Below are 18,732 nucleotides of genomic sequence, written 5' to 3' on the forward strand. Positions count from 1 at the left end.
ACACAGAATGCAGTCCGGGCACGGCAGGCGGATTGCTACTACTGCCGCTTCTGCCGAGAGGCGGGAGGCGTAGCTGCACTAGAGAGCCTTAAACAGAAGAGAACAGCTCCAACGAAATGCCACTAGTCGTAACGCCATTGGACGCGCGGGATGAATCATGGGAGGAGGGAAGTCCGGAGGGGGTTATGCTCAAAACTCCAGACTCCAAATGGGCACCTACTCAAATATTAGGCCTAGATTATACCGAAATTCAGAAATCATAAGATAACGAGCTTCTTATCTGCAACATGTGGCAGTTTCAGCAAACGTCATGCGTGGGATTCTTTGATAATTTGCCACTTTAAGCGCGCTGGCTTTCACATAGCTCGAGCCGGTCTGTCGCTGGTGCTGTCTTTACTCACCGGTAACCCATCTTTACACATCTACATAGTCTCGGGCTCCTCACCGGTTTGCAAGGCAGATGGCTGGAAGCGACGGACACACCCCTCTGTTAGTGCTCATGACGAAATCATAAAGGGACGCGAAAGTTTGACTGCCGAAAGACCGAGAGGAGAGTGGCCTTGTCGGTGGAAAAAGTCCTTCTTCTGATATTTAAAAGAAAGCGTTTAGCAGAAAATTGTCGTAGCTTGCATTAAAGGGTTTATCATTTCTAGTTCATTTGCAGCTAGCACACTCGTCGTAGGAGCAAGAGGAGTCTAATTATGTGCAGGCAGCTTATTGTCAAAAAGCCGTGGTCCAAGATGGCTAGAGGCGTGATGTCCCACGTTTGCGTGGTCTACTGGATATTATGAGTGTCTTTGACACTTGGGGCTGGTTAGCTCGACACGGGCTGTGGTCGGTTCTTCTGCCAAGTCAGTCTTCAGAGCAAAATATACCTGTACGAGGGTTAGATAAAGAAAGAAGAAAACTATCAGTGACGTCCTCGGTGCTTTACTTCCGGACTACAAATGGAGCTACAGGCGAAGATACGTCTCGTGGACCCTCTATCTGATGTGTTGTCTTTGCTGTAGTCCACCGCTTGTCCTCTGTTCCGTCCGTCGCATCTGTAGTCCGAGCACGTGAATGCGAAGCTCCAACAGAGGTGGTTCAGTCAGTCAGTGTGGTTATCAAACTTCACCTGAATGAATAAAACAGAAAACATAGACACGATGTTGTGTGTCAGATTTAGACCCATAACAAGGAGCTTTTAGCCGTAACGTTACGCTCCTTTAAATGCCATCAAGAAGTGTGTTAGAAATTCTGAGAGACAATGCACAACTGTTCACGTTATCTCATCTTTTTCCAATACATTGGAACAAAATACAGGTAGGATATACGTGTGTATGGCTGGTTACGTTTTAAAATATAGGCAAATCCTATGTACAGATTATCTATCTATCTATCTTATTTTAAATCCATCTCCCCCTGCAGTGGTGCAGTCAAGGTGCCTCCACACCAGCTGGTGAAGCTGGGGGTCCAGAACCACTTGGAGGTGAGTGCACACTTTAAGTCTAAAACCATATACCCTCCAATACAGGTTTTTATTCCTGTCTTTCTTTCTTTTGGTTTTGGGGAACAGCAAGCGCTTTTGTCCTGCAGACCAGAAATCAGTGTTACTTATATTAAAAGTTACTTACTGACATTAAAGCTAAAACTGGCAAATATTAGAAAATATGTAAATAGGGTGATTTTAGGGGGTTGAAGCAAGATGGCATCCCTCTTAAAGCAGCTGTCGGTTAGTTTTATGAATTGACATTTTGTTTGAATTCATCAAAAGTAATCCCCAGGTTATTGCTATTTTCCTTTCATTGTAAATTTTGAGGCTTGGGTATACTTGGGTAAACTCTGGAGCAGGAGGGCTTTGCTCACAGTTTTCAATCATCTGCATGCTGATTGCTGTTTTCTGGGTAGTGGAGGAAGGGGAGAGGGGGATAAGTGAACAAAACACCTACTGCCTGTATCTGTGCCACCTAACTAGACCAAGGACCACTTGGCAGTAGTCTCCGGCCCACAGTTTGAGGAATGCTGCTCTAATCTGTGTCTAATCCATTACCCCCCGACCCCGGTCATGACCCTTACAGTCACAGATAGCAGACACACAGCAGGATGTATAAACTTTTTCAATGACATTTGACCTTTGTTCTAAAGTTGTTCCAGACTGCTGCAAGCAGAGGTTTCAGTGGTCTGGTTTAAAGATGAATCCTGTTTGTCATGTGGATTAGAGAGAGAGAGAGATGCTCGTACACAGCAGTGCACTCACTCCCACTTTGATTCATAAATGCATGCAGACACAGATGTTGCTTAATAGCTTCCATGTCCAATGCTACATGAATTGTATAATGTGACCCAAACATGCTCCGCTGTGATTCAGCTCCTCCAGAGTGCAGCTGGGCTCCAGGACTTCAGCAGGAAACAGATTCATCTTAACTTTGCATCCTCTGCATTCCTCACCCTGCAGATGGCTAGCTGCCCCACAGCAAAGTCCTTTACTTAAACCCACAGATACACATCTAGACCGTGAATAGAGGCTAAAAGGGGTCTGAAACAAAAGCGTCTGCTAATATAACGCTGACCTAGGCCAGAATCACTTCTCAGTTCTCTCTTTCAGGGTCTGGCATCCCCAGAAGCATTTTAGAGCAAAGATCGCTGCTGTTCATTAGTTTGAAATACGTAACAAATGTGCACACTTCACTTTGTGGAACGTAAACAAAAATTGGAGACGCTCATCACAGCTGTTGACACTCTCAACATCTTTTCAATCCATTGGTTTTCTCTCCAATCCGATCACAACTGAAATATGTTTTCTCTGTGACCTTTGTCTTTTATAAATGGGGGAACATGGGAAATGATTTTAAAGTTTTACGTCAGTGATAACAGGGTATTTCCAAAATGTATTAAGAAGTAATCGGGTGATGTCTTAACTTGTTAGTAATGGATCAAAGATAATCCTGGCACTAGGGAAAACTCAAGCCAGATCATCACATCCTGCATATGTGCAAACCATCATGTCTGTCATCATGTGTTTTTCCATCAAGATAACTTCACAATCCTTTAAAGTAGATGTTGCATGCAGGATGTTGAAGTCCTCTGGCTGCCTTGAACGAAAGGGAAGAGCTGGTAACAAACACCTGGACCTAGATCATCCTTTAGCTTTCCTATTCTGAGAGACTTTTGATGAATCTAGATCGAAGTGTTTTGGGCAGAATTGTAATTCAAGATGACTGTGTTTGATGTTTGTGGGCCCTTTGACTGTTATCATTTCCTTGCAGATTCTTTTAAGAAAGAAAAAATTGGAAATTGACCTACTTCACATGCAGTACACAGCAGGCCATTGAACCACACTGAGTGATCTTGTTTGGTCAAACCGAATATTTGATAGATTTGCTTGATTCAGTAGAGCCTGTTGGACCAACTGACAAACGTAAATAATAGGAGCATTTATCCCAGAGATCACAGAAGATATTCAACTCATCAGTCTGCTTGTAGCTGTTGCTGTAAAATGATGGCTTGTTTAGCACAATGGTTGTGACTGAGGCTTGTAAAAGCAGGGAAGATAAGTCAGGCAAATGAACATCAAAGTGTAGATGTGTAGATGTGTGTGTTTTTGTAGCATGATTAGAGTCATCTTTGTTCCATTATATAGTGTCTTGAGCCATATTTGGCGACCATCAGTCTTAGCATGTGTAGATGCATTAGCCTGTCATGGACACCACACACACACACACACACACACACACACACAAAGAAAGAAAAACCCAAGCCTGCTATGTGTGATTCTTATATACTCTGGTGGAGTGTTGTACTGAATATTGGATGTCATGAAGAGTATGACTCCCCGTAAAATGAGTTTTGAGGTTATCAGTGCTTTGCATCTTTAAACCCAAGACTAAATATTTTCCCTGCCTACACTGATCCCACATGGTGGATTGACTTCATAGTTTGTGGTGTCAACAGATGGGAGAGCAGCTCTGATGACAACACAGCAAAGATAAATTCTCATCACAGCAAACTGCTCAAGCTGATTGTTTATTTTTTTTTGATGTCTTAATTTTCTTTGCTTTAATGTAGCTTATCACTGTCACGCTAATTGTGGAAAGCTATGAGTTGTTTTAACAGTTCCTTTCAAAAACTAAATAGATTGTTGAAGTAACAGCACCTTTTATATTTTATAATATAATAATTAACCATGACTTTTTATCTCTCTCTCTCTGTTTTTCTGTCTTTCTCTCTGTCTCTCTGCAGGATGCGATCAGGTGTTTGAGGCCGCTCAACCCGGTCTCTCTGTCTATCTCCAGCAGAACAGACAGCGGCGTCCATGCCCTCTCTAACTCCGCCCACTTCGACCTCCAGCACAGGAACGACAAGCTGCCATTCACTGAGGACATCCTTGTTCAGGCCCTCAATTTCCACCTGAAGACAGAGCAAATCCGGTGAGTCAGCTTCTCCTCAGATGGGAGTGGAATGATAAAAAAACCTGAGCTGTATAATAAAAAAAAAAATCTAAATCACAACTACTGCAATGTCTAAATCCCGAGGGACTGGTACCTGAGGAGCCCTGGGGCTTTGTGTTTAAATCTCTGCATAGATACACCACTAAAACCTGAAGGCATGCTTCCTGTAATACATCACAAACAACAGTTATCTCTGTGCATATGGCTGAGCTTAATATCCACTCCCTTTCAACTCCCACAGTTGGCATAAAGGGTTGTTAAATGCCATATGTTCACTTGTTGAGCATTTACAGGAAAAGTCCACCCTCAGATACTCTTACACTGTACAATGCGTTTGAAGAGTTATTTTGTGATGAACTGTTGTAATTTTCTTTTTGGTGTACCCACCTTTCCTCAACCTTCCTCTTCTATTTAATTTGGTGATTTCCTACATTTCCCAGAATGCCATTCAACAACCCCCAGAAAACAAGTGTTGACATGTTTAATTACGCTGTAGGTGAAGAGAGCAATAAAGATAGTATAGTAAGAAGAAGAGTCTATGAGTTTAGAAAAAGTGAGACTCCTGCCCTACGCAAAACACAACATGTCTTGCGGCTGCAATGAATTATGGTCTATTGAGGCTACTGTTGGTGGTTTCTGTGCCTCTTCTATGATGGCTTTCTCCCTGTATGATTGTTAAACGTCAGTCCAAAATGGCGGCTCTAGAAAGAAGCCCTAGTTCTTTGAGTCTGAGGGACTGACACCAAAATCTGATGTTTACTGTTGATGTTTTAGATAGTTGTTATTAAATTACACTGTAGCTGCATTGCAAATATATCACCGTGACGTCACATTGTCTATGTTTGGCCACTTACCTGCAGGAATAAGAAAAATACACCACCAAACAACAAAACGGGCCCTTGATCATTTTGGCATTGAATGTGTCCCCAAATAGAAAAGATATCATTTTGAGGCGTACATGGGCTTTATGCATAAAAGAAAATTTGTCAAATGATAAAAAGAGATAGGGACAGGAATAAAGGAACGGTCTGAAGTGAACACCGCATCACTGTCAGAAAATCAGAATATGGATGTATGTGTGTGTCTGTAAACATTCCCACACTATGTGTTGCAGCATCCATTCACTCTGTGAAACCTGCAGACCTAAAGGGATAAATTTAACTCAAATTCTGGTTCACAGCATCTTGTCTTCTATTTCTCAATCTCATTGTTCCTGTCTTCACCTCTCTTCTCTCATCCATTCGCTCTCACATCAAAGTCATAATCACTTTCTTATAATCGCTTTCTTTCCAACTGCTGGGATATTTAGTCAGCAGCCTTTGTGTCTGAGAGAGAGAGAGGAGGAGAGAAGGCAAGAAGCAAAGACAAGAGTCAGAGAGCCAAACAGATGGATATTGACACATGAAGTTGGAGGACTTCACTGAGTGTGAAGCAGAACAAGCCAGCGGGGAGAGAGGCGGAGAGGAGGAAGGGAAGGGAAGCTCCCGAGCATCCGTGCGCTAATCCATAAACCTGCGGAGAGAAGGTTAGAGAGGATTAGGATAGTAGTGGAATCCCTATTAATACACACACACACACACACACACACACACACACACACACACACACACACACACACACACACACACACACACACACACACACACACACACACACACACACACATATACTGAGAAACATACAAACCTACTTTTTGTGTTGAGGAGCCTTTATACCTCAACACATATGAAGATGCTTCATAAAGCAGCATTATTAATGACTATTGTTCCTGGCCTCTGAACTGCTTTACACCGTAGAGGAAAATTCAACCACCAGCACCTACTATAGATTCCCCGTCTCCCACTGATTAACACACACACATACACACAAACACACACACACACACCCTATATTCAGATAGGACAGGAGTTTTACGGCCTCCCTAGTGCTGCTTGTTTCTTGATCTGTCATGATTATTTAACACCCCATACCCCTCTTTTTTTCTGTCAGTGTGTCACATCTGCTACCACAAACCATCTTTTCACATCTCTCTCTCGGAAGCAGGATCTAGCCAAAAAGATTTTTTTGCAGCAGCAACAATCAGAATCTGGCTTCTGGCTCCTAGCTTTGGTCTGCTGCCTCTTGAGATCGAGCGCCGGAGCAAGATTCAAACCCAGATAGTAGTAGCTAGGGTTCAGTTCTCTTCTGTGAAAGGGTAGTAGATGTGTGCGCATCCAGCCTGTATTTAGGCCAGGTGCTGGATAACAGACTCATGACAACTCACTGCCTTAATCTGCCTTTTATACTCCATGTATTTAGTGTAGGTGTTACTATAACCTTGAGAATGAGTAGGACCTGCACTTGTTTGTTAAAAAAGATCATATTCTGCACTTTATACAATAAATATGTCAAGAACAATATCATCTTGTGAGGAATTTAGATTTGTTGGAGTGTGGGTCCTACGCATTCTTAAGCCTATGGGATGTTTGTACCTACACACCCACAACAAGGACAAACAAAGCAAAGGTGCGGTGAGTCATGTTTGATACCGTGAATATTACTATAGCCTTGAGAATGTAATCCTGTTACTGTCTGTAACAGTTTGTGCGTCACCATGTATGTGATTACCTGTGACACTTGTGATGTCACCGGTGGGGCGTCTGTATGCACCCCTTAGTTCCTCACATAGGTGTTTGCCTGATGAAGACCTTATGGTCGAAAAACGTTGCATTAAATAAAGTATTAAGAAAGGAGCTCTAATCCAGTGTGTGGATAATACTTTTTGAACCACTTCTCAGTTCTTTTCTGTGCCAGCTGTGAAAAGCTTTTCCCTCATCTAAATGGGCCTTAATTAGCCTAAAATGAACTGTACTTTTCCCATAAGGGTAAACTGCTGAATAGCAAAATGGTGCCACCCCAAACAATGCCCTAGTTCCCCAAATGTGTGAGGCCATGCTTTGTGTACTGCTTCTGAAAATTTTATGTGTGTGTGCACTTGTGTGTGTGTGTGTGTGTGGTTTGGGGGGCAGGCGAAGTCTGTCACTTCATATTGGGGCAGGCGCTGAAGGCAGACGCAAGGGTTTCCTCTGCCACGTGTCACACCCAATCTCCTCCCAAGGAAACGTAACCTAGTTTCCCAAACTGTGCACACAGGCACACACACACACACAGATAGACCTGCACTGCTGTATACAGAAAAGGACACATACATGCCTATTTGATCAGCATTGTACTGGTACTAGTATACACAGGCACATACACATATATGCATACACTCTGTCCCGCCCTCACTCTTTCTTTCGTTCTTTCTTTCTTTCTTTCTCACTCACTCACTCACTCACTCACTCACTCACTCACTCACACACACACACACACACACACACACACACACACACACACACACACACATAAACTCATACTTTCATACATGGAACAGCACACGACAGATGCATGCATGAATGACTGCATGCTCCATGTGTACAAACTCAGCCACTTTGCACAGCCATGTGCAGATAAAGGCACAGAAACACTATAGGGTGCTAGTGTCCTCTGTACAGCCACATCCACTAAAGTAAACACAATCACAGTGTCACAGCTGGCTGAAGGTCTTTGTTCTTTCAGTTTACAGCTGTAAGCATTAAAGATTTCCCACTTGTCACTGCATTATTCCTGCACCATTGCTTCCTTACTGAAGAGGGACTGTGTGGAGTTGTACTTGTATTATCATCTGCCGAAAGGTGCAAACAACGGTCCTGCAACCAGCCTTTTAGACATGAGTTTTGTGATGCTGCTCAGTTATGTATAATAGGCAACAACACCACCTCCTCTCTCTCACCCCCACCTATCTATCTTTCTTTCTACTCTGTTGGTGGGAACCTGGAAGTTGACACATATACTGTGATTCCATGGGTTTGAATTCCAACTTCTGCCGCCACATTTCTCTATCATTTATTTTATATCTCGCTTCATTGTAAAGTCTATTAAATATTGAACTAGGGGTAGCAGCATGTCCTTCCTTAAAAAAAAAATTGTTATTTGCAATGAACGAGGCCGGCCTGATATACTGTCAGAAGCAAAAGAAGAGTTACAAGAAAAAAGTATGAAGAAGAATATGAAAGATATTGGAATAAAAAAATAATTAGAAAGATCAGAAGTAACATCTTTGGCCAAATCACAGCTAGCGTTGGTGTCATGTTTCTTCAGCTCCTCCCTGGATTCAATCTCACAACCTCTGGTACCAATGGCAAGTCACAAATTCATTACACCAGCTGAGAAGTGGGTGGACTAGTGGTTGTTTCACACCGTGACTAAGAGTGAATGTTGTCAAAAGTTGAATGCAGCCACCTGGGGCAACTTTGTAATTTATTCTCATGGATATTTAGCATTTATTAAGCAAGAACGTACAGTGAACAGTATCTTTTCCAGTCAGAAGTTTTCATGCACTGTGGGCTCAGTTTTTGAGATTTTAAGAAACTATAGCAAGTTTGGTGTAATTTGAATGTGAAGGAGTTGGCTGTAATTAGTTTTACAGTTTTTGATATAACAGTGGTTGACGTCATAATTGACTATAAGATTCCTCACATATTTACATATATATTGGGAATAGTAGAGCTCTATAGGATGTGCCACTAATTTATTGCAGTTTTTAGATTATAGTAATTGCTGTAGTGCCACCATGGGGACAATTGGCTCCATACTGGAGTGGGAGTTGTTTGGTTTCCGATTCAACAACATCACAAGAGCTTGGAAGCAGAAAATAGTTTTGACTAACTTAACAGCACAGACAAAATATTCAAACCCCTCTTGTTAAGGTGCCGTGTAAATCTTTGATGTGTTATTGCTTATTAAAATTGCTTTGTTCATGATTTCAGCAACAAGAATTTAGCACAAAATGGATCACATCAAAAGGAAAAAAAAATTGCTTCTGACGCTCTTGTGTCTCTACTGTAAGACCTCACACAGAGCCAGGATGTACCATGGATTGATCCACACTGTTTTTAATTTTAATCTTCAAGGGAAATTATCATTATCCTGTTTGAATAAATTAAACCCATTATATGTGTATGCTGCCTGTGCATATGCAGATCTAGAGGAAGTCAGCCCTGCCCCTGCTGGACTCACATCAAACGCGTGCCGGCCTTTGATTCTGTTGTGATGCTAACCGTGTTAGCGTAAGCCCTCGGCTCCTCGGGGCTCTTGGCAGCGACATTCAAAGGCCTTTTAGCCTTTTGACAATGGGTGTGCCTTTGTGAGAAAAGCTGCCACGTTGGCATTTTGGACAGTGACTTTTGCACTGGTTTTCTTCCTGGCAGTTACTTGTTGGCACTAAATAAATGAGGGCATTAACAGCGTGACTCAGACTGAGGAAAAAAGAAGCAGGATTAAAAAAAAAAAAAACATGCAGAAGGATGTCTGTGTTTTTTTTTGTTTTTTTTTTGTTTTTTTTTTGTTCGTTCAAACATTCAACGGACTTCAAAACATTCAACAGACTCTTTGCTTTTGGTTTCATTCATTCATTTTTCTTTTATATGAATGTCTTTGCTTTTTAAATGACTACAGACTTTCAAACCTAGAGCTGGCTATAAGTATGTATTATCATTTGATTGACTTTAAACCTTGATTAATGTAGTATTACTTTTCTTGATTCCAACAACTGTTTCATTTCCACACACTGCCAGGATCACCCGTGCCTACCGGGTGCCCGGTGACTTCCATGCCCGTTTTCGCGCCCAGTCTCGGACCTACGTCTACCGGATAGCCCTGGGAGTGTCCCACCACCACCTGCTCCCCCTCACAGACTGCGGTCTATGCTGGAGCCTCCGCAACACGTGAGTTGTCCCAGCTTACGCACCGCCCCTCCCTGCATCCACACATCTCTCCTTTCATCCATCCCTCCTCCAGCACTGCTGTCTGCTTAACAAAACTCTGTATGTGTGTGTGTGTGTGTGCGCGCGCGCTGAATTCCTTTCTACAATAAAAATCAAGCTCAGACGAAACTAACAAGTATGTCCCCACACACACACACACACAATAAGCTCATGCCAAGCCTCGCTGACACAATGGCATATTAAACACATGAATAATCCACACGTGCCATGCGAGAGCTGCAAATTAGGGCCAGTCAAACAAAGTGGTTTATCTGAGCAGACATCCCAAAACAAACGAGAGAGAGAGAGAGCTGTTCTTGTTCTTTTGGCCGTGATTGGAAGGAGGGAGCGTGAAAAAGCACATTTCAGAGAACGATACATGAGCATTTGTGTGCTCTTCTCTCCTCTCTTCACTTTTTGGGGAAAAGTAGGGCAAGATAAGCTGCGGGCTTATACAGATGCAGAACAACACCCACGCACATTTCCCTGACTCTTTTTTTTCTGCCTCTCTCTCTCCGTCTCTCTCTCCCTCTCTCCATCCACTCTGTCCCTCTCTCCACTCTCTTTTTCTCTTGCTCTCTCCATTTCTGCTTCTTTCCATCTTTCCTCTCTGCCTCTTGCCTCTTTTTTGCTTTGCTCTCCCTCTCTCCGTTTCACCATCCATCTTCCTTCCTTCCATCTTCCTTCCAGCCCTCAGCGTCTCTCCCTCAGCAGCCTCGTTCCATTCTCTCTTTGATCTGCCTCTCCCTCGTCATCACGACTCTTTTCTCTCCATCTCTCCCCACTGCAAAAAATGCTAATCTTCGCAGTTCATTTAATGTTGTGTTGAGTCTTAAAGTCTTTTTTTTTCTGAAAACAAGTAGGAAAACATCTGCCACTGGGGTGAGATTATTTCCCTTGTTTCCAATGCGTTTTGTTTTTTCCCAGGATGTTTTTAAATCCAATGACATTATCTTGCAACACAATTCTTGAAATGCTTTAAACAAGAGCAACTGCATTGGCGTGAGGTAAAATAATTTTTTCCCATTTGTAGATGTTTTTTTTGGGGTTTTTTCACATATTTTCAGAAATAAATGATTTTTAGATCAAATGAGCTGTTAAGATGGGCATTTTTTGCAGTGCCGTCCCTCATCCTCGTTCATAACTAACTCTCATGTTCAAGACTTTAATTAGTGCAACGCTCAGAACACTCATCCATGTCCCTGCACACTCACTCTCTCTCTCTCTCTCTCCCTCTCTGCCACATCATATTTAAGCAGTGACAGTAGCGTGGTACCGTGGAGAACTGGAACGCCAGGCCCTCTCTTTCTCCCTCAAATGTTGGCACGCTTCACTCTCTCACGTGGCACCGTCCTTCAAAAGATTAGACCCAGCAAAGCCACACGTAGAACTTTACATTATATAAGTCAGCTAATAAATTGCTTGGCTTTGAAGGCAGGAACATGGAGGCCTGGATACCTGTGTTACTTACATATACTGTACATCCCAACTTCTTGACCTTTGTGTCCTGACAGGTCACTTTCAAGCCAGGTTGCAGTATCGCAAGGAGCCTCCAAAAGTTTATATACTGTAAGAAGCCCATTAACCTCAGCTGCTTACCTCCTGCTTATCCTTTACACCCAAAGGAAATGCTTGGTATTTGTGATCATTGATTATGGAAAATAGAGCAATTTTTCCATTTTTTTGCTCAGCTATATGCCCACAATACTCGGTGGTGAGGTTTCCCATCAGCGCTGACTAGATATCAGGTGCTCCATCGACAATCCTAACCCAAAACATCGGTGAGAAAACTGCCATGAACCCCTGATCAGCATCCAGGTCCAACTTGTCCCTGCTGCTATTTGAAAGCCTCTCTTCTTCTTCTTGGTGTGTTGTGTCAGGGAGCTGGATGTGGGAGCCATGCGTCAGGCTGCCGGCCTGCTGGTTGGGACTCATGACTTCAGCAGCTTCAGGGCATTCAGCTCCGACATGCCTTTTAAAAACCCTGTCAAGACCCTGGATGTGGCCTGCATAGAGCCAGGAAGCGCCTTCGCACACACACACTTCCACAGGTAGACTCTATATTCTAATAGACTCATCACAGTCATCTACAGATACACCAAAGTTCAAAAACAATGTGTTAGGCTCATAAATTTTCAACCCTGTGGCATGACATGTTGACGCTGCAGTGCACACTCTATAGAAATTCATTAAAAGATTTTATGGATATGAGTTGTCACTGAAAGATGTCTAAAAAAACGATATGCATATGCTTTTACACTTCTGGGTAGATAGATGTGATGTGTTTCTCAATCTTTCATCCACTGATGCACAACAAGTTGGCCAAAGTTTTGAATCATTTACAATCACTTCACTCCACCGACCCGCATGTGCAGCCTAGAAAATCTCATTACCCGCTCTCCTGCCAAGTTTCAGTTTGACTCGATGGACTGCCTGGTATGTCTGATGTGATATTTAGGTAAAATCACACCAGACATCAGATTGTGATTTGGACTCACAATGAATCGTGTCCAAATGATAGCGAGGAGAGTCCTGACCAAATGAGTTTCTCTGAGAACTGAATCCAGATCAGAATACCCCATCCTACTTTCGCTGAAATCATATCTAATACATAACTTAAAAGCATTTGTTTTTATTAATGTAACATAGGTTACATTATAAGAAGCACTGCTTACTATTTATGGGCAAGTGATTCATGCTCTGGGACGAGTAAAAGGCTTTTCCACTTGATCAAAGTGCTTGTGCCAGAAATAGGATGTCCACTTCTGACGCATGTAGGATCATAAAGGTAGAAATGTATTTGTTTTTGTTTGTTGGTTATGTATGTGTGTGTGTGTACCGTGCCTGTATGTATCTTAGACAATGAGGACCCAGCATAATCCACAGCAGAGATGGGTGAGGGGGGCTGGGAGAGAGCGGGGCATGTGAGCTTTGGAAGATTACATGTCCATGGGGGTCGCTCTGCATGCCAAATACCACTTTCATGGGCATTAATTATTTACCCTGAAAATATGGTGCACAATATGGACATGGGTGGAGTGTTAGCAGTTCTCAGAGTAAATGTCACACAGTCCCTTAACCCCAACACACATGGCGTATGAACAAGCCATGAACATCAGGCGTTACAAATCTGCACATATTTTACACACGTTTTCTGACTAATCTGATATGTGCTAAAATGACGATGGCCCATTTTGACACTGTTCATCCCAAAACCTCTGGTTGCATTCTCACTAGACCAAAAACCTTTTCCTCTCTCATTCTTTAAAAAATTCCCATCAATGGTCCAATGTAGGCTAACTTTAGTCTCAGTCAGGTTTTGGTCCTATAGAAAGCCTGCAGTCGAGCTGAGTGTTTATTTTTTTATGAGGGTCACTATTCTAAGTAACAGTGATAAAACGAGGGGAAACTGAGTGTTGAATTATTGAAGAGGCAGAGGTTGAACTACATTTTTGATCCCAAAAACAGGCCGCTGTGGTGTGTGAGGCCAAATTGAGTTTTCTACTCTTGAATTGACAAGGACGAAGAGAGGATGTTTTTTTTTTCCCCAGAAATGTCTGATCTCATGGCTCTTATTTGGTTCATTGCATAGCAGGTCATACATAAGTGAACAGCGCTCCATCCCAGTGCTTTGTGTTGGGTATAGGTTGGGCATAGGTATAGGCAGAAGTAGGATATGTGGGATTTTTTTGCAGTATCTCCCACTTGGCATCATGAATTGCTGAGTGTGTCACAGATGGCAAACATGGCAGCAAATCCTCCGATGTCAGCAGTCCAAAGTAACAAAAATCAAAATTGTTATAGTTATATTCATACTAATACAATTAACTGTACTGATGCAAAGCAAGCAATATCTGTTGCAGTTGATTTATGACTGATTTTAAATGTAAAAATTATTTTGGAAGTGGCTGTTCCATCGAGTTAAACACATGAATGCTTCCAAGTTGCAGCAACAAAATATCATCCTGTGCTTTCGCCTCATCCGATATGACGTGAACCCCTCAAGTGTAAGCTTGTCAATCCATCTAAGGGGCACAATTAACCACTCAAAGCGGTTCCAGATGTGCAGGTGTGGAAGTGATGGTGTTTTTTTGGCTGGACAGCAACAGCGGGGCCAGCCCTATAAACGCGAATGTCTGTCACTCACTAGCTGCATTTCATTAGTCATTTAACAAGCCCTCCTTCACTTCCCCTCGGCACTTGGTAATACGTAGCACCATACATAACGCGAGTGGCCACTTGCAGAGCAGGGGGGCAGGGTCCGAGGGGGAGCAGAATATTTGAAACGGAACGCACTTGCCCTTAAGCAGGCCTAATAATTAATAAGAATAAATAATAAAAATTACACAGAACAATGAGTAATGAAATATTGCAGATGAGTTCATTTCATAAATATGTCTAAATCCTCTAAATATTGTTTGTTTACTTGCATTTATATTTATCACCTGTTCGTGCACCGGAATTGACGGACGATCACAATGCATCCTGGGAAATATGCGCTTGTGAAGTCTACATCTTTGTTGACTCGCTCCCTCGGCCCTTGAAGGGTCGATCTCAGGAAGTTCACTTCAGTTATAAGAGTAATGGAATGGCACTTAAGATGGCGACGGGGAAGTCAACGAGTGCCAGTTGAAACGACTAATGAAACGCACTGACTGACTGATTGACTGACTGACTGAGTGATGAAGTTACACCATTGGTCGGCCGTGGCACGTGGCACATCATAGGATCACAGAGCCAGAAATTTAAGTTTCGTTTTCTCCGCCATCTTGTTTCTCCGTTGAGATCGGGAGCCCATTTCTCCCACACAGTAAGCAGGCTGACCAATGTCATGCATGTAAGCTGAAGCTAAAGTAGAATCTATACAATTATATTGTATCACCGTTTATTTCAATGCATATGCGCGAGCTCAGTCCACCTGAAGCCCCTCTGTTCTGTCGGGGGAGAGAGAGACACAAACAAGCATGAAGGTTTCATCACGCTGAGGCTTACTGCCGACCTTCCCGCAGTTTCCTGGGGCCACAGTTCCGGCCAGTGCCGATAGCTGGGCGCTGATTTGTTCCCGGTGATCCGGCCGAGATTTTGGCGGGGGTCCTGATGCTGATGCGTTTTTGGCACCGATGGGTACCACAGCGACTGGCGCTTGGATCGGGAGGATCAATGCGGGCCGTGGGCGCGGTGGGGACGACAGCGGCGGAGAGAGGAGACGGGACGCGCTGGAACGGAGATCAGTATGGATGTATGGACTGTTATTCTGTATTAGCAGTCTACAGCAGAGTTAGTTACACCATTGTTTCGGCCGTGGCACGTGGCACATCCATACACAGTCCAGCCATATACTAGGTTTTGTAGTCTTGTTTAGGCTCCACACAGAGCAGACATCCACCCATCAGTCTCTCTCTCTATCAGACAGGAATCACATGGAGACAGAGCAGGAGAAACCAAAATGCAGATGTACCTTAAAGACAATATGTCACAATAGAAGTTATTTTTATCTGTTAACACCTGGCTGTGTGTGTTGTCTATTTGAGCAGTTGTACAGACGAGACACACACACAGATGCACACAGATGTGATTGATGCAACATGAAACACATGCTTTCTCCACCCGAATCCAAACATATTATCCCTCACCCAGAGTCCATTACCCAGCAGCAATGGTGTATAAAAAAAGTCCCTGCACTCCTCACATATAAAATGTAATCAGACAGCAAGCGCTGAGTCAAATTTGCATTTGACCCAATTCTCACCATGTTCCGTTTTGCTCGGTTCACTCTTCTCTCCCCAAAACCTAAAGGCGGTCGGCCAATCAGTTTTAGGAAACAGGGCTGCTGTGATTCAGTTGGTGGAACAACATACACTAGGAAAGAGAGTGAAACTTAATGTCAAATTGCACCATAAAAAAACTGCATTCATATTTTCTATGGCATTACATATAATCCTATTGGGCCTAAGCTGCGGTGGTGCATTCAGCATGTGACATTTAAACAAATCTGTGCATGAGGAAAGCTTCTGGGCTCTATCAGATGTCTGGCATGAGCATGAATGTCACATCCGCCTCCAACTCTGGACTGGTAGGAGCCTTTGTCCTCGCAGTGGAGCAAAGTATTCAAATATCAACAAAAGAGAGATAAGGAAGAGACAGGTCTTAACACATAATAGACATGAGAGACATTTATTTTTTTTGTCAAAATGAATGACTGATGACTTTCAGGGCTTGGCTAGGTCTGCCTCCTATAGCTGCAGCTCAGATGTTTTAACCCTTTGAGAGTTGCGGTGCAGACTGGGATCCTCAGGCAGGACCCTCCTGACTGATTTGATTTTTCCAGTATTCATTTTATTGCAATTGCCTTTTTTATTGCTCTGTTTTGAACAAATGTCTGACATATAAATGTGACATAAAATGTACTATTATTAAAATGAGCATAAGAGCTAAGAAGTGTGGCAAGTGTGGAATAAAAAGAAGAAAATTGGTGTCGTTTTGACTCTGCTATGGCTGTCCATGTGTGACTGAGAGATCCTATATTACATCTGACAACCGTTCCAGATAGTGTTTTGCTTTTCAAGTGACACTTCAGCCCCTTTGGCAGTATTTAACCTTTCTTTGGTATGGCACATTCAGTCAGTGATGCCAAATAGTCTGTCATGCCTTCAGGACTTGATGTTATTACTGTGATTCGTGAGAAGGGTTTTGAATATGCTCGCAGACCACTGTGCATTTATTGCTTAAATGTGAGGGGCAATACAAAGAAACAAACATTGTATATTTCTGAATTATTGTGCCTAAATGATACTCTCAGGTCCCTGAGGCCCTCAAGTCAGGCGCTCTTGGTCCTGAATGAACAAGACTAAAGCTAAAGGATGATTGTGCTTTTGCTATTGCTGCCCTTTCGAACAGCCTTCGCCTTGATATCAGATTTAAACAACTACTTAAGACTAATTTTTACGATCTTTGATCGTGTTTGATGTTTTATTTATTGTATTCTGTTCTCCGTTTTTCTATTTTACCGTTTTTTTTACTGTATTTCTACAGTTTTACTATTTTACTGTTTTATGTGTTACTGTAATTTTTCTAGTATCCGCTATTCTAGTATATTGTGAAACACTTTGTAACCACAGTTTAGAAAGGTGCTATATACATAAAGTTTTACTTAGCCTACTTACTTAGTTACTTACATCTGTTCATTTGTAGTGGGGGCAGCCATATATATTTTGTTATATATGTTGTGTATGTTAATCATTTGTGTAAATGTCATCTAATCCAGGAATTTAGGTTATGGGCATGAGAGTGGCACATTTTTTGTTTAACACAGGTTTTGTCTTTTTTTCCAGAGAGATCCAGTTGTGGGAGCTGACCTTTAAAAGCAGGTCTTTTCTCTATAAGCAGGTTAGTTATCACAGTAATATTTCTGGTGTCTCTCTGTTCAATGTACAGACGTGACGGTGCTGCAATACATGGTGAGTGCATAGTGCCATCTGCTGCTGATGGCTGAGAAATACTGATCATTCATCATCATAAAATGGTCTGTTAAAAATGTCATTATTTTATCTTTTGGGCCAATACCCTTTTCCCGACTGCACAGTCCGACCTTCAGTGAAATGAGTATATATTCTTTGAAAATTGTTGATTAGCTGGTGATGCTGTGTGGCTCCACCCAGCTGCTGACCCTGTGTTGCAGGTGCGCAGGATGACGGGGGCTCTGGTGGCGGTCGGCAAGGGGCAGCTCTCCGTCCCGCAGCTGAAGGAGCTGGTGGAGGCCCGGGACTCTCTGGCTTATCCCCAGGGCCTGGTTGCCCCGGCCCACGGCCTCTTCCTCACCAGGGTGGACTACAGAGACACAGGTGAGGGGGGCAAGCTGTTGCTCCCTATTGAGGGGAGGAGTCAGATGAAAGGGTTTCCAAACAGTTCAACTTTACAAGCCTTTTATCAAAAACCCCACCAGCTCCGATATCAAATTGTTGTACCAAGTTCCAAAAGGCAACCATAAATGCTATAAATTGTGAAGCTCATAATGTATGGTTTCTGCTGACTGTCAGAGAGGTGTTGATTCAATTCAGTATTTATTGTTAAGGCTACAGTTTCGTGGTGTTTAGTAACTACCACCTGAAGTGTCCATCTATCCCTGTTTGGGATATGTTGTCATGATTTTTGAGACTGTTGCCCTTGACACATTAAAAACTGTTGCAGTTTTTGTGATCCCCTTCCAGTTCAGGCACCCACTATTTGAACTTTCAAACGGTTAAGTTGCCTCGTGTTACTTTGAAAATTCACATATAAAGTGGTGATTGTCAGCTGCCTGTAGTTGTGACATGATGGTTTTCTCCATCTTCCTCTGTCCTCCCCAGATCTGCAGCCTTCACAGCAGACCTCAGAGGGGCAGCTTCCCTCCAGTGGAAACCCAGAGGACTAGTCATACATGAACATTGTGTTCTTTCATGCTATTGTATGCACCGAAT

The 18,732-nt window shown here is 42.8% G+C and overlaps 1 protein-coding gene across 1 annotated transcript; it reads left to right on the forward strand.

The window, feature by feature from the left end:
* The first annotated feature begins 799 nt into the window (after positions 1-799).
* On the forward strand, positions 800-18,732 carry pusl1 (pseudouridine synthase like 1). The gene is made up of 8 exons (XM_071528915.1): positions 800-1,305; positions 1,411-1,471; positions 4,222-4,409; positions 10,088-10,237; positions 12,157-12,327; positions 17,608-17,662; positions 17,955-18,117; positions 18,622-18,732. The coding sequence occupies exons 1-8, from the start codon at positions 1,250-1,252 to the stop codon at positions 18,684-18,686; spliced, it is 909 nt and encodes a 302-aa protein (XP_071385016.1). The 5' UTR covers positions 800-1,249; the 3' UTR covers positions 18,687-18,732.

This window comes from Centroberyx affinis, unplaced genomic scaffold (genome assembly GCF_046629955.1).
Source record: "Centroberyx affinis isolate AG114_WGS23_722 - 3 ecotype Tasmania unplaced genomic scaffold, CSIRO-AGI_Caff_v1 ptg001738l_1, whole genome shotgun sequence".
Lineage (NCBI taxonomy): Eukaryota > Metazoa > Chordata > Actinopteri > Beryciformes > Berycidae > Centroberyx > Centroberyx affinis.